The 23,035-nt window shown below is 38.5% G+C and overlaps 1 protein-coding gene across 1 annotated transcript in view; it reads right to left on the minus strand.

The window, feature by feature from the left end:
- The window catches only part of antxr2a (ANTXR cell adhesion molecule 2a), an 83,438-nt gene that overhangs the window by 49,228 nt on the left and 11,175 nt on the right, over positions 1-23,035 (minus strand). Inside the window, exons 4-12 of the mRNA XM_073466852.1 lie at positions 22,370-22,451; positions 22,164-22,268; positions 21,795-21,863; positions 19,443-19,523; positions 16,139-16,199; positions 15,185-15,280; positions 11,401-11,470; positions 1,485-1,563; positions 746-841 (exon numbers count right to left, since the gene is read on the minus strand). Of these exons, the coding sequence (XP_073322953.1) occupies positions 746-841; positions 1,485-1,563; positions 11,401-11,470; positions 15,185-15,280; positions 16,139-16,199; positions 19,443-19,523; positions 21,795-21,863; positions 22,164-22,268; positions 22,370-22,451 (739 nt within the window). The remainder of the gene's footprint in view (positions 1-745; positions 842-1,484; positions 1,564-11,400; positions 11,471-15,184; positions 15,281-16,138; positions 16,200-19,442; positions 19,524-21,794; positions 21,864-22,163; positions 22,269-22,369; positions 22,452-23,035) is intronic.

Genomic DNA, 23,035 nt, shown 5'->3' on the forward strand with positions numbered 1-23,035 from the left:
TGGACAAACAGAGATTTTGTTAACTTTCATGCAATCTGTCCATGACATTCTTCTTCTGCTAATCTATCTCTCGTTCTGTTTTTTACATAGTTTGCTCACATGAAGTGACTTCATCTCTTCTCAGAATTTGTGTGTGATCACATGCAGTCATCAGCCTGAACTCAACTGCAGGATGTGAGCTCTTCACTTCCTGTTTGAGGTTCTTCCTCTGCGGCGTTGCTAAGCCACGGCGGATGAACGAGGTAAACGGGACGCGTGGGGTTGGGCAGATGTTCAATACCACTTCCCTTTAGAGCCGGTGAACAATGTCTAGCTTTCTGTGTATGAGCGGCCTCGGACACAGTTCAACCTGGCAATGACCTGCTGGCAATCCCTGGTTTGTGGTCACAGCTTTGGGCTTTCTGAGTGAACATAGCACGCTTTGGACCACTTCCCCAAATACCACTTGATTTGCTGCATTTGCAATGACAGAATGTTTTAAAAGTCATCCAGCTCTAAATGCAAATCATTATATAAAATTAGACTGTTATCGTGATCAGCTCTAGGGAGGGTGAGCAGTGAGTACTATTTTTATTATTTTGGATTGCAGGCAAAACAGGCAACATATGAGTTATTTGGCATGTTTTGCCAGCACAGAACCTGCTGCTGTTATCTGTGTGCAAACCCAGATCGAATGAATCATCAGCTCTGGTTGCCCAAAGTTGAATATGTTCAGAGTTGGTTTTAGCAGAGCAGCAACACTCACCACTTTGCAGCAGAGAGGCCAGAACCACCACATGAGGGCCAGAGCTAGGAGGATCAGTAGCACCAGGAAGACTATCGCCACCACAAAACCATCTGACTAGAGGAGAAAATGACAAGTAATCAGCTTATTGATCCTAAAAATGCATTTAGGTGTTAAATTCAATGACAAAATGGTAAAATTTAACAATCAAATCACTGCTTTTTGCTACTGGATAATAAACACAATCATCAAGTGGAAGTGGAAGTCATCCATTGACCCATAAATGGCACAAAGAAATAATAATGTGGATAACATATTTAGATATACATGTAGACACACTGAATGTTAAAGGAGATTAAGATAATATTATCATTATAATTGTTGTTATTATACATAGACTGTGATTTAAGGTCTAATTTTAATTCAATACAGGGTTTTATTTTTATCTTGTTATAACAATTTAACTATTTTTAATTTAAGGAAAGGTTTCAGTGTTTCCCTATTGTGTGCATGACAATAACAAATCACAGTGAGAAACTGTGGAACAACAGAACATTAATGAGGTCAACACTGATGAAAAAAGTTGGGAGAGAGGAAGAGGGACAGGACAGGAACATTGTGACTATCACGTACTCAAACCACAATATGAGCAACACTGACTGAAACATTAACTGAAAAAAATCTGGCTCCGATTATGAAAGAGAGGCGTGAGAAAATGTTACAGAAAGATTTTGTTCAAGTGAACATGGTTCAGACTTACACATGTGGAGGCAGTGATGGTGTAAGCGCTGGAGATGAAGGACTTTCCGTTGTTTAGGCTGATTAGAACATCCATAGTCCTGTAAAGAAAAGGGTTTGATTAATTGTAATTAACTATATTGGATGCATACAAAAGTGAGCTATGTGCACAACAGAGAGAAAACCCCTGTTGAAGTCTCTTTCAGGAGTCCCACAAGAAATGCTTTATAACATCACAAAATAGCTGATTTACCGGCAGGTCGACAAAATCAGTTTGTTGTATCGTGTTGTGTACAATAGTACAAAAATACTGTTTTATGCTGCATATTTATGTATTTTTTTGTCTTATTTTGCTAAATGAAGTCCAGCTGTGGATCAGGAAGTACCATGAGTCGTCCACTTATCACAGATTTGGGAATTTGATCCCCAGAGTCAAATTGAACCCCAAATTGTTCCCTAATGGCATGCATAGTAGATCGAGTGTGTATGAATGGGTGAATGAGAGGCAAATTGTAAAGCCCTTTGAATAAAAAATCACTATATAAATGTAGCCAATCACCATTTAAAATTGTTTTATTTCTATTTCCCACTTTGAATGATATGTGTAATTATCATGCTTCAGTTGACATCTTTCTGGGTGATTTTATCTACAATAAAAGACAAAAAAATGTGTACTGCTTTTTCACAGCATCATTGTCCAAAATCAGGGTACACAGAGCTTTAGAGTTAAAAAAAAAAAAAAAAAAAAAAAAAAAAAAAGGGACTGGTAAGAAATAAGGAATATCCAGGTTTTGTTTTAAGGGGAAAATTTTGTCACATCTATTAAACTGACCAAATATGAAGGATTTTTATCAAAAATGTTTTTGATTAAAAAGAGAGATTAGATTACATTAGATTTACATTTTTCAATATCCATATCAGTGATTTCCTTAAAGGAAATCTTCGGTATGGTTTCATAAAACATCTCTTATGATCTTCAGTAATAGAATAAAGAGATTAATTGTATTATCTCCCTAACTAATCCTATTTAAAAATGAGTAACAAGTCCGGCGTTCACAGTAGCACAATGCTCAGTAAGGAACACAATGGGTGCAAACTAAACGGTCAAACTCAGAGGGAGGATATCCTCTCATTATCACATCCATCAGCCTGTGTGGATGAAGTAACCTGACTAGCAGTAACAAGGCTCGTGAACTCCTATGACTTATTTAGAAGGAAAAATGCGAGGCCAAAATGGGCGCAATTAAAAGCCTAATGATGAACGGCACCGCAATTTCCATATGTCTATTACGCCCAATCCAATTACCGCAGGTTTAATGAGAATTCAGGATATGGAACGAGTGAAACGCCTGAAATCCTCCCTCCGACACAAGAAAGGGAGAAAGAGAAAGAAGTACGCAGAGTGGTATTGTGTGCGTGAGGGGCCAGCTGTGAGTGTGTGGTAGCGTACAGGGGAGGCCTGCATAAAAACTGGTGCTGCGGAATAATAACAAGAGAGCTCTTTGCTTTGCTTTGGATCTTGCCTGAGGCAGTGCCTTGGGCCACCAATTCTCCTGTGGTTCAGAACAGATGAGCAACCAGACCATGTGTCCATTACTATGCAGTGGATTCTAAATATTCTAAACTGACTCCTTTGCACCTTTTCTAATTTACCAACGCTAAATATTTAAAATACAATTCATGGAACTTTAAAACCCGATGCACTTTGACACTTCACTCAACTTGTTGATGCCTCCACCTTTCTTTGTTTCCTCTTTTTACTTGCTATTCTCTTCTTATTTTCTTGCATTTGACATGTGATGCTCCTCCTCTGCATTTGAGTTTTCATTTAGACCATTGAATCTTTATTTGTGTCGGATGGTTTAACTGGGCAGATGAGTCAATAAAACAGACAATAAGGAGGTAAGGCTCAATTAAAGCAGGAACAGACAGGTAGAGGATAACTATTCAGCACGGTTTTGAGGTCAGGGGAAGTGTTAGTGCTTTGATTTTTTTAGGTGACATGGCAGATTATTCCATGAGCAACAACACTCATAGCACAAGTCTGTTCTAGTTCAATTCTGTCCCATGATCCTGAAGCGTTAAAAGAAACCAAGAACACAAAAATTCAAAATCTGAATACTGTACAACAGGCACACAAGTGACGAGTGACTGAGAGTAAATCTATGAAAAGAAGAGTCATAAAATGACTCTCGTGCCAAAATTAATGTGTAAAAGAAAGATTTAATGAGAGAGGAGATGTGTGGTAGTGTTGACACTAGAGTTTCATACATTTATAAAGTGTTAATTATCAATCTAACTTTATGACACAGAGAAAACTGATAAATGATACATTTGTCATTAGTAGTAAAGCTTAATGAAATGTAACTGAAGGTTTAACTGAAGTAACACACGACCCCTGCCATCCCCACAACCTATGCTAACCCCTCCTTCCCTCTCGCTGCCGATACAGACAACCAGTCTGTAAAAAAAGAGTTTTGTGCCCAACGCTATAAGGGCTTTAAATAGCCTGGGTATGTTTGTAAAGTTTTTGTTAGTTTTTTTTGTTTTCACCTTGTTCTGGATGTCTTTAATGTGTGAGAGTGAAAACAAATTTCCTCTACGGAGGACAATAAATAATAAGTATGAATCTGACTCTAATGATGATCAAGTACATACATCAAAGTTGAACAAACAGGTTTTACAGTTTAGAAAAGACAACCGCTTTTAATCTTATACAGAAAACATACCTGAAGTTTTTCATTTTGTGTTGAACGTTAAATATGGATTTTTGAACATTTCTACGTCTGTGTATTACACACACATTTCTTTAATCTGCTCTATGTGCCCTACTTCGACTACAGGTGTTAAAATTGTTTGCACTTGATCCAAACTGTTCACAGGAGGTTGGAATGTGACAATCCCTAGCGCACTACAGAAGCCATGTCCCTAATCCCTACTCCTCTTAATCATGAATGTATACTGTGCACTCTAAAAGATTTGAAAACTCCTGATTTTGACAGTGAACCACTTTGCTTCCATCGGAAAACATCTCGTTGTGTTGAACGTGGATCGGTAAAATGCTGCACGCCTCTGCAGCTCATTGAAGCCGTTCCAGGTCCATGCATGTTAACGAAGTGCATGTGCTGAATGGGTGAGGGGAGAGGCTAATTTAGCTGACACCCTCAATCCGTGATAATGGTGGGCAGGTTGTTAATCAAGCTGGAGGTGTGGACCTCGGCGTGTGAAGGAGGAAAGCTCCCAAGCGAGTTACACTGATGAACGCCCCCCGCCCCCCCTCGCCTGACATCGCTGGACATCCTTAATGCACCACAACCCAACCATAGTTAGCGAGGCCTCTTTTCTTCCTCCCTGAGACACTGACTGCTAATTTACAGAGTTACTGTTGAGTAGGCAGAATCTGCTCCGGCAGAGGCATAAGTCATACATGCGTTTCTCTTTTTCACCATTTTTCCAGGAATATTAACAAAACAGCGATTAGCTATCAGGACACAACATCTATTTAAGTGGTTATTCTATGTATTACAATTAGTGCTGAAATGGTAAGTTAATCAATTAGTTGCTCGTCATTCAAGTAATGTCTGACTGTTTTGTTGAGAAAGTAACTGTTAGTCATTTATGATTAAAAAAAATAAAAGAATTTGGTATTTTCAGGTTCTCAATTATGATTATTTGTCAATTTTTCTGCTTTATGTCATTGCAAATTAAATATCCTCAGATTTTGAAGTTTTAGTCAGACATAACAAGAAATTGGAAGATGTCGCCTTGTGCTCTGTAAATTTGTGATTGGTGTTTTTCATTAACTCCTGATACAGACAAAATGATTACTTGTTTAATTGAAAATGAACCTTGACAGATTATTGATAATGAAAATTGTTAGTTGCAGGTTTTTGTGAAGGCCTATAAACAATGTGTACCTATCTAGTTATGTTGCCCCAAAGCATTTATGCTCTAAATTCTCAGTTTGTACAAAACCGTTGTGATGGTCACCAGTGAATGCTACTATACACGGGAAACACTGAGCAAAACACGAAACAAAGAGGAGACCAAAAGGGTTAAAAAACAATGAAAACAGGGAGGTAAGTGACTATAAAAAGTAGCCAGATGAATAATTTAAAGCAACACTCGCTGTCATTTAACTTTTCCAACTGGTGAAAGCCAGTGAGTGACACTGAGGAGAGAGCTGCAGCTGCTTGGTGGGTCGATGGTTATGTATGAATAAATGAGAGATGAGAGGGCAGATTGTCATGGGGCTGAGGGATCAGTCAAAAATTGGGTAGAAAGCGACACAGGCTCCCAGGGACACCAGTTGAATGGCAGAAGGCTTCTTCCCGCTGCAGATCTCTGGCTTCACGTTGGAAAAACTTTGTCCCCGGGCTCGCTGTAATCTGTCATAAAGTAAGCCCGCCGTGACACTAAGCTTTGGTGATGCGATACAGCTGGAGCGGCTGACAATGGTGACGCTAATGGCTTTCAAACTTCCCTTAAAGATGTGAGAATTGAAGGAGCTGAATAATTCACTGCAGAGCATATGCGAGGCCTGTCACTCGGCATCCAGGAGTCATCACTCTGCACAAATTTGTGTGGCAGAAGTTCTGACGGAGGAGAGGAAACTCGACGGACAGGAAGGATCGCCTCATGAAGACTGGGGACCAGATGAGAACTTCCAGAGTGAGGCATTCACCATTTGGAAGAGTGATGCGAAGAAATTAAATGACGGGATTTCTAGTATGGCGGCTGGAAACTGAAAGGGCCATTCAAGTGTGTTGCACGATACAGCTGGTTAACTAAATATCGATACTTTTTTCAAACTATTTTGCAATACACGGTTTATAGTTTAAACATTTTTGGATCAATTTTCTCGATCAATCTAAGTAACCATTTGTTTCCATTAATTTCTATGTCAATTAACTGACTTATTTTCTTGAGTTGTGTAATCCATCAAAGAAAATACTAGGTATACAGTATATTAATTATTTTTGTCAATGTTCCATTATTATGTGCAGTCAGTGATTCTGGACATAGATAGCTGATTGTTGAGACTCATTCCCAGGTCATCAAATACTTGGGTTTGTGGCTTGGCTTAAGCAAATTAGCCGTCATTCTCCAGAATAAATTGCGGCACCGTTAGGGGGTCACAGGCTGAAAATTTTGGGAATCACTGATGTAGACATGATTTGTAGTCATCAGGCAAGAGGTGGCCTTATTAAAAGAATTTTGCACTATTTTTTAGGTTATATTGCAAAACAAGATATATCTCTCATCTCTCAGATGAGATGAGAAGAGATGAGAAGATATATCTCAATATTTAGAAATCTCTTCCAAAGCACTTTATAAATCCTATGCCTAGGTGACAAAATGAAATATCACAATGTTTTTGACCAAATACCTCAAGATCAATATTGCGACAATATTGCAGGGATGACTACTGGTTCTTGAGATGAGATTTTTGATCAATTATCTGACAAAGTTGGAAATGGCAAGTATCAGAACAAGTAGAATAGTCTAGTAAGTTCAGAAAATTAACTTCAAAAGATCCATAGCCATAGAGGACAGTATAAAGTATCATATCACGATTTTCGATATAATATTCATATATTGCCCAGCCTTACAACAGGCTAAAACAAGTAAAACCGCATAAGTCCTCATGCAAGTCATACAGACTGGATTCTGTTTATTTGAGTAAAACCACTGAAAGTGTTGGACTTTTGCTTATTTTTTTGTTTTCCAGTACCAAGAAGAGCTTGAAACATCTGACATTAAAGATTCAAAATCTAAGCTGACACATTGCTCCTTACATCTTTCAATCATAAAGAGTCGGTTCAAGCTTCATCATGGGACAGCAAATGATTGCACATCCAACATGTCTGTGCCACAACTTGGGGGACAATCAAACAACAGGACAGTTCTATCATAAACATCTTCATGCGCCCACTGGAGCAGATGGAGTGATGTCGCTGCTAGCAGCAGCCCTGGGACAGCCTTTTTAATTATTGACGAACATTAGCATTAGCTACTATACCTGCTTTGTAAAGCAGGTGTCGACTCCCCCCTCAGTTATTTTTTGTCCTCCACCGTTATTGTGATAACACCAGGTGAAGACATGCTGCTGCAAGAGCACAGCCACTTAACCTCCCGATCGGTGCCCCAGCAGGGTGTTCTGGGTCTCCTAATGGGGATATACAGAAGGGGGAGGAGGAGGGGGTGGGGAGGGAAGGAAGGGCGTCAGCAGATGCCAGTGTTTCAAGCCTGATGCCGCAGCTGTCAGCACAGATGATGCCTCCACCGTGAGTGCTCCTACACAGCTCGATGACCAACTGAGGACACTGTGATTCCTGGACATCGAGGCTGGATGTGGAGCCGCCTGCTCAGAGTTCCCGGTGGACCAGGAAGCTGCAGCTGAGCACCTCAACTCGGGTGACTGTCACATCTGAAATATGTTCCCCAGCAACCCAAGCAGCGTTCGCTGAGGAGTAGGCCTCACGTGTAACAAAACATGGTTAAAAAGGGAAAACGGGGAGAAGGAATGTGCAACGAAAAGGCGATTCTTCTTCGGCTGAGTAGAGCCATGTTAACTGAGCACCCTGTGCGCCGGGAGCGGTGATGGAGCAGAAGCAGACAGATGGACGGAGACGGAAGTTTCCGGGCTCTGCCGTTCCATGCAGGTGGTCCTGGGTGCAGGGACTGGCAGTGCATGGTGAATTATTTAAATGGGGAGCGTGGAAAAGGGAATGGCTGCATCTGTCGCACATCCTTTTAAAGCCCCTCCAGCAGATGTGTTTACTCACCGCCCGTACCAGCTAACTACTTAATGGGTCACCATCGGCAGCCAAGAGTTAATTAAGCAGGCCTTTTGCAAATGGTGGGCACGTAGCATCAGCTCAGGTCCTATCAGGTCGTAGCAAGCGCTGTAGGCCTGTGGTTTACAGATGTAGTCGCTCAAGTTCATCTTTTAACGGCATCCTAAGTGAGTCGGTTGAAAGATATCAGATTCTGTTTCTATTCAAGAGAGAAAATCTGGGTAGAAAGAGGACTTCTACAGCAGCTGCTACTGTAAGACCAGTTGTATTCAAAATGTTGCATTTTCTTCACACTGATAAGTGAAGAAACTCAAATACAATCCAACAGCATTGTGTGAATGTCCTACAGTATATTACAGAAAGTGACGCCAGCTGGGGAAGTGTAAAAAATAGTTTTTCTAGCAGCTGGAGGAAAAGAAGCTGTTAACCTGCTGTAATAAAATAAAAATACAAAAGAAAGAAGTGTGAGAGCGCATACTTCCGCCGAAGCTGCATCATTTTGAATTTCTTTATTTGCATTTTGATGCAGATCTGCACTGAATCTATGTAAAGTGATTAATCAGTATGTCATAAGAAAAAATGTAAATGATCAAGTTTAAAAAAATGTTTAAAAAAAATGTGTGACAAATTTTCTCCTCACACTGTATTTTATCCACTAAACATTTTTGGCTTCCTTTCATGAGGGGGGATTTCTGGTAATTGTGTTTTTTTCTTATGTACCATGCATATAACATACAAAACAACAAAACCAGTATGTTTTAAGGATATTGTTTACAAAATACAACATTTAGTCTCAGTGATCATTTTGATGGATATTTGCATTATTGCTCAACCTATGCTGCACTTTATAATGTGTGCATTTTCAAAGTCAGAATTTAAAAAAGTGCCAAAAAGTGCCAGTTCTTATGATATGAACAATTTGTTAAAAAACTGCTTCTCTTGGTCTGATTTCCTATTTATTTATTCATTCCATCTCTTTATATGACAGATGGATATAAGATGTGTAGCAAAAACTTATTACAGCCCTGGTCACCCCTAGACTTTGAATGCAGGGTTTAAACAGAAATAGAGAAAAAAGGTAGTCTAAGAGATCAAATTCATGCGTCTATGTACTATATTTGCATATTGTACTGCACAGGCTGTGTATGCATTGACAGGTGCAGAAGTACATTTTTCTGCGCGAGAGTGCATGTTGTGTGTCTGTACATTTATGTGCCTTTGTGTATATGGTTTAGTGTATGTGTTTCTGGTAAAGCCATTATTTCATTGTTTATGAAAAACTAAAAGCTGAACTGAGTCCAACTTCACGTTTTGTATCCCCTCAAAAACTCACATTCCTCTTTCAGCGCTGTCTGTCAGCGTCTGGCAGAAAAACATGTTATCATGAGCAGTTTGGACGTGAACATGAGAGGATTATCTGAGGTGAGGTTCAAGTTGATTTGGAGTAGTTACAGCATCGCCGTCATCATATGATACATAATCTGTTTTAGAGCCGAAAGACCTTCAGGAGCCAGCGGCACTCATAATCATACATTTTTGATTGGATTGCAGTCATCCAGGACATTAAAATCTGTTGTTCCATCTAGGATGCCTTAGCGATCATCTGTTATGGTTTGGGATTATAAGAGATGACGTTAAAATCAAACAATAGCTACGGAGCCGGGAATACATCCATATTTACACTGTTTTCACTTAAATCTTTGGGTTGTATGTATGGAGTGTTTTTCTGTCAATCTACAATGTTTACTGCGTCTTCATGCTACGCCAAACCCTTCATCCCTGCATCTACTGTTTTAACATACAGCTGATTTATAGATTTAGGAGTTGTTTATCTGCACAAAAAAGAAGCCAAAAAGTAGTGCAGAAAAATAAAGACTGTGAATGTAAGACCAAAAGACACATAAACGATTGAAACAACTTAGCTAAAAATAAGAGAGATACGGGAGATTTAAATAAAAAAAAACACAATTCTTAAACTGAACACAGAGGAGAGAAGCACATAGACACGAAAAGGCCTGAAGAAGGGGTAACAGAATTATTTTTCAAAGAGTTCTGATGTTGGTAAAAAGAGAGAGGAAGTATCTCAACACTATGACTTGACTTTTACCAAACACAACCCTCCCTTTCTTCACTATTTTACGGCAAAAAGGATCTGTAGGAGAACATATTCCAACTATTTAGATGGTACCATTTATAGACACTTAATTTAAAGAGTTCACAGAGAGATACGCGTCATTAATACTTAACACGTTTCCTGTCATCCATATGCCAAGATATTATTTTTATATTATATTTACAGACACACTGCCCTCACATCTACAGCTACATATCAGTTATTTTACATCATGAGAAGATAAACAGAGAATTTCTACATTAGAATATTCTATATTTTCTATTTCTACTATTTCCAGCTGTTTATTCATTTGTGTCAAACTTGCTTTAAAGAATTTAAACTACTGTTTATGCAAAAAAAAAAGGAGCAACATATTTGGACATTTTGGTGGTTATGTTTATGTATAATTCATCTTTACTTCAATTTGTATGTGTGATTACATAATAATCAAATACTTTCACCATCACTGATCTATCTTGGCATAATATCTAGTGATCAGTTTTGCAAAATAAGAATTCTTCAAACAACTACAATTATAATTTATGATACACTAGGTGCTACTAGGTGTTATCTATTTGTGTCAGTTGACATTTATAAAAATGTAAAAATCCCCTTTATTTTGGGATTCTACTCACCATCGCTTTCCACTTCCATGACACACAAATACACAAGTGAGGATTTTAAATGCAGCGTGATCCGACTATCACACTGCACAGAGAAACTCTGAACAGCATTACTGTGTAAACATAACTGACTTTGATATAATGAACACAACTGAATTATTAATAATGAAATCAGTAAAAAGAAAAAAAAAAACCTGATGATAAATTAAATCTGCATTTGAGTTAATTCTGTGTCTTAGGTGATGAAAACACCTGCATCATATCAGCGGTAGACAACATGTTTGTCCAAATATCTGATAGGGATATATTAATATTTAATAAAGAGTCAATATTTGCACCATATGCAACACTAACATACTCCACCAGCACTTCACTCCAACAGATATTCCACAGGCTACTTACTGTCCGACTTCATAGAGCTTCGGTGCAGGACACAGCAGGTAATCATTACGCACAGTACTCGGCTTATGATCTATAAAAAACACAAAAGAAGACAAAACAGCGTTAAATTAAGTCCTTTAATGACTCAGAGATAAGACCTGCATGCACATCCAAACCGAAAGAGGACAGGTGCTGAGTTGAAAGTGAGCAAAACATGACATAAACAGATAAACTGCTCGTACAGTGCAGGGCTCTAATATCTACTTAATGCATCAAAGTAGTGATGTTTTGGGTAACATTGCTCTTCATCAGACAGTCTGGTGATAACAACATACATATATTCAGTCAGAATTTGTTCTCAGTAAGCACAGCATCAGGAAAGCGCCAAATGTAAATTATATCAGGATTAAACATTTGTTTACTAAACAAAATTAAATTAACACTTTGAGAAAAAAAGTTTAACTCTGACATCTGGGCAAGACAGATTTGCAAACCCAACATCTAATAAATGTGATTTACTGTTACATATTTAAACCCTAAACCTCCTTTTATATGAGTTAAAGCCTCAGTTATTATAAGCAACATTCAAAGATCGTCATCAGCTCAGTTTTGCCAAATTTGGGGGGAACTTTTAGAGCAAAATGAGCGAACGATGCTTATGTGAACTGTCCTAGAGTTCTTTGTCCCTCTTCTAGTGTTCCTAAGAATTTATTTTCAAACTAAATATCAGTGATATTCAAAAAATAAAAGTAGCTTAAATGTGTGATTTGATATTACAACACTATTTTATGATGGGAGATTTCAAAGTAAAAACAAAGACACGACATATAATGTGTGTATTTGTGTGTGTGTGTACGCGCTGTGTGTGTGTGTGTGTGTGTGTGTGCGCCCGCATGTGTGCGTGTGTGTGAGATCAGCACAGGTCAACAGAGGCCTGAACCATCTTCAGCCATGGAGGTCGTTCAGATTATTGATATTTCCTTTCTGCTTGTCTGCTCGGGGCTCCAACTGGTTTGGTGAAGGAGAAGACTGTAGCATCTGTTCCACATATGTGGTGTGTGTGTTCCATAGTTGCCATGATGCCTGTCCATAATTATAAGGTGCCCCACTGTTAAAAAGGTCTGGGCTGAACACATGCAGAAGCCAATAAGGGAATAAATAGCCCCAAGTGGGCGAATGTGAGACAGCCTAAACTGAGAAAGGACTAACAGGAAGACATCTGCTAATGGCCACTTCCTGATTCGGATGAAGTTCTTTTTTAAAAAGAAAAAAAAATATGCTCAAGTGTTTTAGTCGAGTTGAAATGTTGAAAATCAAAAATAACTTGTCAAGGAGGGAAGTGTTGTCATTGGCAGTCGTCGATCCCACAGATCCCACGGCCAAATGAGAGCTTGAAAAGATTGGCTTTCGGTGCCAAATCCCGTTTGCTTCCTGAAAAAGGATTTCTCAACAGAACAGACTGCAAGCTCAAAATAAGGAGCACAGTGACCTACATACCCTCCTTTCTTTTGGTGAATTTAGATCGTATAGATAGGGAGCGGCTATGAGATAACAGATACGGTGGGACAGGGGTTTGTTTTGCCATGTCCTTTCTTTGAACACCCACCATCAATTCATGTCCCAGCAAGTTGGATAAGAAGATGTGTTGAGTTCTAAGATTTGTGCAGGAGATGTGACATATTGTGTGTCCATAACAAGGACATAAAATACAATAGAACACAATGAATCCTCATATCACAATATAAATCAACATTTACAAAACATGCAGAGGGTGGAGGTTTTTACTGCATGTCAGCAAGTTTATGTCTCATATATTGTATTATTATATTATATCATATTATATTATATTATATCATATCATATTATAGGTCTGACTCCAAAGACAGGTTGTTTCTTATCTTGTTATACAAGGAATCAGAAACACCACAGTCAATCAGACAATGGATATTTGTGTTTTACAAGCCATTAGTTGAATAGTGTTGAGTCTGTTTAGTCCTGTCAGATGGTGTTGAGGCCTTCAATGTATCTGCATTTCTTTGCACTCTGTTTGCAATTTCCAATCTTTCCATCACTTGCTCTGACCGGCACTATTTCTCTGACTGCTGAGCTCTACTACGACAAACAGCTTTTAATACAGTGATTTTTACACATGTTGTATTCTATTGTATTATTTACTGCTTCATATGCTTAAAAACATAACATAGTTAATGTAAATGTTGCAGATTTTTGTTATATGGTGACATTAAAAATGCACGATAAATGAACAAGGATAAGTTAAATCTTGCGGCACACTTGGTGGAGCCTCAAGGCACCTCACGGTGTCATGACACCCACTTCGGGAACCACTGCTCCAGAAAGAACTTTATTCAGATTGGACGATCAAGGGCTGCGATATACCGATTCACAGAGAAAGTTTTGAGGGGCCACATCATAGCAGAGTCATTGTTTCATCATATGCGGTAGGTTTTCTATTACTTGTGACAGCCCTGTACAGATGTATTTAGAGGACCACACACTCAGTGGACAAAGGTTAGATTTGCTACAATGACCACAGTGGGTGCAACTAACTGGAAGCTAATGCTTGTGCCACTATCAGAGATTGATAATTATCATTAGGTATGAGCAAAAAAGTTCAGCTTATGATCATGATATGTGGTTGAAAGCTGTAGAAAAAGTGAGTTGGTGAACTTGCCTTGTGAATTTTTTGTCAAGCAAATCAGAAATATCATCTATAAAGTTACAGATTTTCATTACATTTGGACTAAACTACGTCAATCTGTACTATATTATGAATGACATAAGGCTCTATATAGGCTGTTCATATTTTATAAAAAAGTTATGAGTCTCTCCAGTAATCTCACAACAGACATTGACATTGTGTACATGATTAGAGTAAATGCCTGAGAAAAAAGCAAGCAACAGGTCTCAATACTGTGTAAAATGCACTTGCTGAAATTGGTCATTACTTGGACTATGGCAGCAACAAACAATAATTGTTATTGTTGATTAATCTGTTGTTACAAATTTGGTCTATAAAACGTCAGAAAATAGTGAAGAATATTGATCAGTGTTTCCCAAAACCCTGGACAGAGGTAGGGTACATGATGATGCTTTTATAGACAAAGGACTCAGTGCTTGCTGCTGTGCGCATGTAAACTTCCCCTGTATTATCTATTTATAAGATTCGGACACTTTTAGACTTTTAGGCTGAATTTAGTAGCGATGAGTCTTTTCTCTTTTCCTGTAGACTCAGAGTGATCACGGATGTGGATGAACTGTAGGTCCTAATATAGCAACATGGGTCTTTTACTAAATTAAGAGACACAAGGTCTTGAGAAAATTTCAACATAAAGTTTGCAATCAGCTCAAAATGGGCAGTTTTCTCATCCATTATTGATACTGTATAAAATGTAAATGATTCTTCAAAAAACACATTACAGCCACAGAGTGACTCTTGAGGTATGGACTAAATTTAGATATCTCCACAATTCATTTGGCTATTTTAATTCTTTGCTTTATTGCCTTTGCTGTCCCCCCATGCTACCACTGGCCTAGCCTTATGATTTATTTATTGTCAACAATGCTCACAAAATCCCATTTGACCATTTTAATTTGTGATACAGGATGCATGTTTTGTTGTCTGTAGTGATTAGACGATCTCCGAGCTGTGCTGAGTGAACATTTTAAGCTGCAGTTTGAGCCACGGGAGCCTAATCTTTGTCTAGGCCTGTGGTTACAAAACTTTGCTATGAATATGACCAACTCAATGCAAGGTTTGTACTATAGTTACTTCTCCACCACTTACTGAAGGTTTGCTGGTCCACTATGAAGCTGCAGACAACGCCTTCATTGCTGCGGCCGAGGGCGAAGCCATTGCCTCGGAGGACGATGTTGAAGGACTCTGTGGAATGTAAACAAACAGGAGATAAGACTGGGAGGAGGAACATACATATAGTTAGAAAGTCTCTTCTTGTGTTTATCTGGATTTAGGGGCTTCTGCATACAAAGGCCCTGAAAAGACTCCTTCCAATTGGACTCTCAGCATTAACCACTTACTGTTCTGGAAACTATCACTATCACTAAGTTTCATGAAAATGAACAAGAACAAAAGTGTGTACTGTGTATATAAAACACAGATACATGACTCTCTTTTCACAAGTGCTGTTGTATTGTTGTATGATATAATTGGGCATGTTACCAACACCAGTGGTTCCCAACCTAGGGGTCGCATCCCCATCATGAAGGGGGACACATCAGGGTAACAAGATTATTATAGGGATAAGACAAAAAATGTATTTCTGTTACACAAAATGATGATTTTTTCGCACTTTTGATTTTTACTTATCTGGATACTTTTATGTTTCTAAAATGCCTACAAATAAAAACAGCCTGAGAAGGAATTCATTCACTGAATGCTTACAACTCATGTTTAAAGTATGCCACAAGCAGTCATGAAGAGTTCATTATAAAGAAGAACAGGCCTCAATTGTTGGGAACCAACTGACCAAAGTCTGAAATAATGTCAATTTTCTGAGGTCCTGTAGGGAGGAGTGATGGCCTGAGTTCTCTCAGATGATTTTCTATGACCCACAATGATCTACTCCTTATCTCCGAGGAGACTTGCTACTTTACCACTGCTTGAAACCGAGACATCTTTCCCATCATTCCCTTGGAGAGATGTCATAAGTTTCAGTAAGAAAGCAGTAAAAAGAGGGCATGAACCTTTCTGTGCAGAGTTGCAGCAAGAGGATCCACTCACCGTTCACACAGACGCTGGAGGGGTCCACACTCAGGATCTCTGTGCACGATCGCTTTAATATCTGGGGGATGAGAAAAAAAATGAAATGGGTACATTATCGCTTGAGGGCCAAGAATAAATACATCAAGTGCGGGCCGTTATCGGCTCTGTCAAGTTTAGAAAACAGATTAGAGTGCAACACCTGAGAAATGTCTCACTCCTGATCGGGCCCTGGCGGCTAAAGAAGAGCGCCGAGTATCAGTGGCGAGGAGAACAGGAGGGAGAAACGGCAGCTGTGTCAGCCTTTATGGGAAAATTATGCAAGACTATTACATTTCCCAGTTCTATTAAAAACCTCCGGGATCCTGCATTATCATATAAAGAGGCCAGTGTGAGCCCACTGTCATAGAGCTGCACTATCCGCTATGATTCAATAAATCAACAAAGGACAAACTATGCAAATCCCAGTACACAGTCGGTAAAAAGAAGCATATTAACTGCAATATAGGACACTTGAACCTTTCATTTGATGTTGGCTGAAACTTCAATCTGAGGAGTGGAAGAGGGAAGTGTTTACAGCGGCCTTATTAAATATGATGGTCTGATATGGAATCGTTAAAAGGGGAGAGGGTTGTAGATGACAGCTGGGAGGAAAAGGATCTGCTGCTGTTCCTCTGTGCCACTATTTTCCCCGTCTAATTACTTCCTTGGCAGTGCTCGAGATAAAAAGGGGGAAAAAGAAAATAAAACAAAACTGATTGCTTAAAATGATGGAGGGACCCGAGGAATGACATTGTTTTTCCCATTAAGTGTGGAAATGTAGACACTTCCGCTCCAAAATAGCATTTGGAAAAGTAGCATTGACTCTTCAATATTGCAAAGTATAGTACTTTTTAAAGAAATGTGTGTAAATTAAGTAATTTGTCAGGGTTGGAAGATTTACAAACTAGACTTTCAAATAAAAGCTTTGAATGCTGAGATTAGAGGCCTGAACTCAAACAGCAGCTATTCATTTCTCTGGGATCTTGTGACAAACATTATTTACAGGCTGCAGGGGGAAAAGGAGGCAGCCATCCAAATATCCAAAGTCATCCGAATATCTCAGCCAGTGTTGTAAGTGGTGGGGTTTCTAAATGGATGAGGCTGGTTTTACTCATTTTGTGGAAATAATTAGGTGAAAAGGTTCATGAGGGCATTTTTGTCAGTCAGTATTTAACAATAGTGCAATAAAAGATAACGGTCAGCAAAACTGTACAGGTTTAGCTTATCTCAGCTGAATGTGTTCAGCAGCTAAAAGGGAGTTAACAATAATGATGTGGCTACATTGCAATTTGGGGTTTTCCCAAATGGCCCACAGCTCAGACAACAAAAAGCCCAGTTCAGTTTAAAAAAAAAAAAGAAAGAATAATGGCCTAACAGGGAGCAGAAGCACAACTTTGCCCGGCTCTTTCAGTGAGTTTTGTCATGCTGGTCACAGAGGCAGCGTGGATCCTGCAGCAAAAGGCTGCACAGATGATCTCAAATCCTCACAATCCAACAGAGGAGTGAGGAGGCCAACTAGTCAGGAATCCAGTATTACTAATCAGAGAAGAATGCTCCGCGTTTCATTTGGATGCTGGAAGCAGCACTGTGCTCTGCGCCTCCGAGGACTGAGGGGATGAGCTTTTTTGTTGTGCTGGACATTCTTGTGCAGGCTTTCAAACATTTTAAAAAGTGTTGTTGTATAAAAAATATATACATGGCTTTAATGGGGAAGGACGACCTCGTGCAGGAGACTGTAAATGCTCTTCTCTAGATAAAAGATTTTCTTTGCTCAGCACAAAAACATTAGAAGCATATTCCCTTCTAATTATCAATAATCAAATCCACTTTTTCAGGGGCTTCATAAACAATGTTATTTACTACAAGCTGGGTTCACATACTCATTAGAGAAGACAATATTCTAGGTCAGAACTAGTGTGTCATTTTTTCCTTTTTCATTTTTCAGGGTTCTAGACACAGTTACTCATACTTTATAATGATCCAACAACTATTACACCTGTTTCAAATGAATGGTGGTTACATTTTTTTTATCGCGTGTTATTATTTTGCTGCTAAATACATGAAAGATGCATCACCTGGACTCATTTAAAAAAATTGATTTGTCGTACATACACTTAAACTAATGTTTTAATTATAGTGATAATTTGTTTAAAATTCTTAAGACAAATAAAGAGAAGAGATATAAAAGCGCAAATTTGGCATCCGAAATATTCTGCACATTATTGTCTGCAGTTTTCAGCTTCTACATTATGTGAACCAAAAGACTGAGAGCCAGAGACTCAGTCCCTCCTTTACTCGACAGCCATGTTTAAAGCAACATAATCAATCATAGTTGTTGTACTTTGCGTCACACAACAGAAACAGGACACACCCTTTGGCTTCTGCGTCCTTCCAGCTGCACGTCTCATAGCTCTGTCTAGTTCTGCCCTCTCCCTAAACACTGCTGGCCTTGTCGGCTTCGACACAGATGTAAGTCCGGCACAGGTCAGTGAGCTCCGCAGGGCTCCGGGCTCACATTCATGTAAAAATGTTGCCATACAAACCCCCGCCTTGGCTGACAGCGTTTAGGCTAAAAGCTGCAGCAAATGGAAAGTATCACTAATTGGCTGGCAGAGGACGAAGAGGCTGCATGGGAAACTTTGTATAAACACTGTTTAAGGGACTCTTATGCTCTGACAGCTATTCACTGATTACAGCATTACAATGACAAGATGGTTTTGATGCATAACGCTGGCTTTCATTGCAAAATTCTCACTGACAACAAAAAAAAATAAATGCATTAATTGTACTGAAGCGCTGCTGCTGCACGGAGAGTTTTGTCACTCAACACAATAAAAACATTGTGAAGAGGATGTCATATGGACAGTGACTAACTGTCAAGCTGCTCCCGTTACAGTGTCTAAATTGCTGCAGAGTGGCTGAGACATTTCCTACCCCATCTAAAAACTGAGGACACAACGAGCACTTCTTTCCACAGACATTTTCCATGTAGCTTAGCAGGAAGTTCACTGAGGTTTTGCTTTAATTTGTGACAAATTTCAATGAAGCCAAGGGAGGAAACAATTTTATCCACCTGATGGCCAAATATACCAACAATCTGCACTATGTTACCACCTCCAAAAGTAAGGGAAAATACCTTAAAATGACTACCTGTGTCTGGTTTTAAAAGTGAAAATTAGTTTAAATTCCACCTATTCAGCTCATACATGAAGCACAAACCTGAGCTGACTGAAAGTCCAACAACAGACTCACTCACACACAAACAAAAAGTCGGCAAACTTACAGAATTGACAATGCCTTTGAGTGCGTGGAAGCCATCTTTGACAGGAAACACTTGGTCCTTGGTGTCCGCAATCACAGCAAGCTGTTGGTTTCATAAAGGAGTTGAGTAAACAAGAAGTACTGCTGATTTAATGCTGCTTTCTTCTTTTTCTGTTTTCCTCTTTATGACTGAGCACTGTCTTTCCTTTCATATCATGGGCAGGAGGAGACATAGCAGATGGCATGACTGTGGCAAACACTTTGCTCAACCATAAAAAAAAAAATCATTGCAGCACAAACTGGGACTCAATATTGCCTTTTGTTTTTGACTTAATGGGAGCTCATCACAGGGTGGTAACCAATGGTTACAAGGGACAGGCCACCATGTTGGAGGAGAGACAGAAAAACTACAGACACCACTGACACAAGAAGGAAAGATTGTGACTTTGGTGCAGCTCAGACGTCTAACATTGTTTTTTTTAAATGAGGACAAACTCTGAAATGAAGATTATTAGATGTGGAGACAAATAATAAATTAAGTAGTGATCAAATTCTTCTGTAGTTGATTAAATTTACTAATTTCTCAACAATGTGACAGCCAGCATAAATGGTGCCTTTAATCCACAGTTTCTACTTAAAACAGCATTCAATGAAAATCTACACAGTAAGCTTAAATAGTCACACTCCCCTACACATCAGTGTTAAACAGATTCTTGGTTACATGGCCCTACTGGCCTGTCCAAGTGTGAATAATACCCAACACAGAAACTACACTCTTTGTGTATGTGTGTGTGCTAGAGACACTGCAATATTGTGATTTTTATCAAGAAATGTGTGAAGAATTGTCTGTTGAAGATATGCTTGCACTTTAAACGTCAATGCTCACTCATTTAGCTTCTTAATAAGAACATTAAAGGTCCAAATCCTTTTAAAACACACAGTCATTTAAAGAGCTTCCACAAATGGAACAAATATCAGACAATATCAGAGAAGTCATTTCTCATAATTTAAACTAATGTGAAAGTAGAACTAGTATTTGATAGACAACACTCATATTTTGTGAATGATGTCCCATTGTTTCATTATGTTTCGGTTTATGTGGCATGTGTTTGTGCAATGTAATTAACTTGGATGTGTTGGAACAATAAATAGCTGTCATTTGTTTTTACCTCGTGAATTAAATCTCATGTTTTAGTTAATTTTGTTTCTATTCATTTTTTTTTTTATTTACTGGTCTTCTCTCTCTCTCTAAGATGTGATAGGCATTTGTATTGGTTCATATAAAGAAGAAAAAGGTCTTTATTGGGAGGTTCCTATCATTTATAACTGCTATGCTATTGGTCCTTTGCACCTTATCAAACTCATTCTAATGACTGGCTTTCATTTCAGGTTCATCACGTTTGTGCCGAACTTGGAAGATCTGCTTTTAGTTTCTATGCCCCAACTCTTAATAAAGCACCCTAAAAATGATGAACTGACTGAAACCACTCAGCTTCTGTTTGTACCTGTTTTAATTTAGTTGTCTGTGTAACTTGTATCCTTCATGAACTGTGCTTATATACTTTTTCTAATTAATTGTCTTATCTTTCGTATTTTGTACCTGTTATACGTCATTTTAGACTCTCTACATTACTACAAATGAGGGTCTGCCCTCAATGATCTTGAAGTTTGAATAAATGTAATCTATACTGTGGAAAAAAAAATGTTTTCCATATTTTTCCCACAGTATAAAAGATTAGCATCAGCAAATCATAGAGCACCCCAGCAGCCAAATTGTTAAAGAACTCTCTACTATTTACCTTTCAATAAAGCTGAAAAGGCCAAAAACATATTTTTTAAAAATGACAGCAAACCAAAAACAAAGCTAAAACTAAGACTTTATCCTGAAGAAAATATTCAAACATACAAATATTGCTGTCCTGGAAGCCCCAGAACTTCACTGGAAGCAGCATATTTCATCTTATTTTGGCAAAACAATGACTATTTGGAGCATATTGAGCATGCAGATGAACATCTGAAAAGTGGATTATGTTGCAGGAGTTTTTTGATTATTTTTTTCCCCTCCATTAGAATTCGACATTTAAATCCAGTACAACTGACGTGAATTCAATCTGACCAAGGAATCTGTTTTCTCTTACAAACTACAAACTTTGTTGCACACCTTTTAAGTCGACAGGGGGTTATTTGTTTGTTTTAAGGTGGAATATCACTCTAAGACAAGGATTTTCCACACAGGTAATGGCACTCGCATTACATGTGTTTACCTGTCTTGACACACTTCCAACACAATGTCTCTTTTTGTCTTTCAGCACACATTTAGTGACAGACTTCACTGGTGTTTGCCTGCTGCAGATTAAGACTAAAGCTCTCTTACCTGCTGCTCATCAAAGTCCTTGATACCCACACAGTAAACACGAGCGCCATATTTTCTCGCCTCATCAGCCTGCAAATCAAACAAGTGTGTAGATGATGTGCAACAGGTCGAGGTCGAACAGAAACACTTACATTCATCAAATCATATTTAAGGAAAATAAATGAATTAATATATTAACCAATTAAATAACTAAAAGTAAAAAATTAATTGTAATAAAAAGAAAATATTTGGGTTTAAAGTTTGTCAAACTTTCAAGTACAACATCAGCTTTGTGGGAATCTGCATGAATTCTCTTTTGACACCAGAACATCAACATTTTAACACAGAAACAAGACAACTTGTACACCTGTTTGACAATAAGTATCTCACCTCTTTCACTGTGAGCTCATGAACGTAAACTTCAAGCTTCCCGTCCGTCAGAGCCAGGATGATGCTCGACGACTTGGTCGTTTGTGCCTGTATCTGAGCTGAGGCCTGCAGGTTCAAAACGAAGGACAAACATTTCAGCAGATATTAATTTAACATAATGTGAATGTTTGAGTTGTAATAAGCTATAATTGAGAGGGTAAACTGACCTGTTTTATTCCCTCATGCATGTATGTTTCACCTGCTGGTTTCACGTCATGCAGGCGCTTCAGACCCTCTTCAATCTCGTATCTTAAAACATGCACAAAATAAAGGTTTGACTTCTCCACATGTGCTCTTCTGTACTGAAATCACATCAGAATTCCAAATACTTATTTTTCACACAATGGGAGAAGCTTATTGTACTACCACTATAAAAACAGCATGTTAACACCTCATAGATAATGTGGTGGAAATTTGTGGTTACGGTCGTACAAATAACTATAGGTTCCAAAAAAAGAGATGTTATCAAGTTGTTCTTGTAATAAAGACGAAGCTGTTTATCCAGAATGTCCCAGACAGTCTGTTTTTGGCATTTAGAGGCCTAGTGGGGATTTAACCTCTGACCTCATACTAATGTCACCATGCAAACATTTCATCCTCAGTGGCCTGCAAGAAGAGGCCAGAAAGACCCAAATCAACAAAATGCTCTAAGTATGCAACCACAACAAGGTAATATATACAGTATAATATACATATGGATACCTATTAAATAATAATAATGTATGCTATTATTATAACAGCTTTGGAAAGTGTGACAGTTTCATATTAGAGAGCTGTTTGGATTCTGATTTCAAAACACACCTTAGAGATTTGGACTATCGTTGTTAAATTAG

Source organism: Pagrus major, chromosome 5 (assembly GCF_040436345.1).
Source record: "Pagrus major chromosome 5, Pma_NU_1.0".
Classification (NCBI taxonomy): Eukaryota; Metazoa; Chordata; class Actinopteri; order Spariformes; family Sparidae; genus Pagrus; species Pagrus major.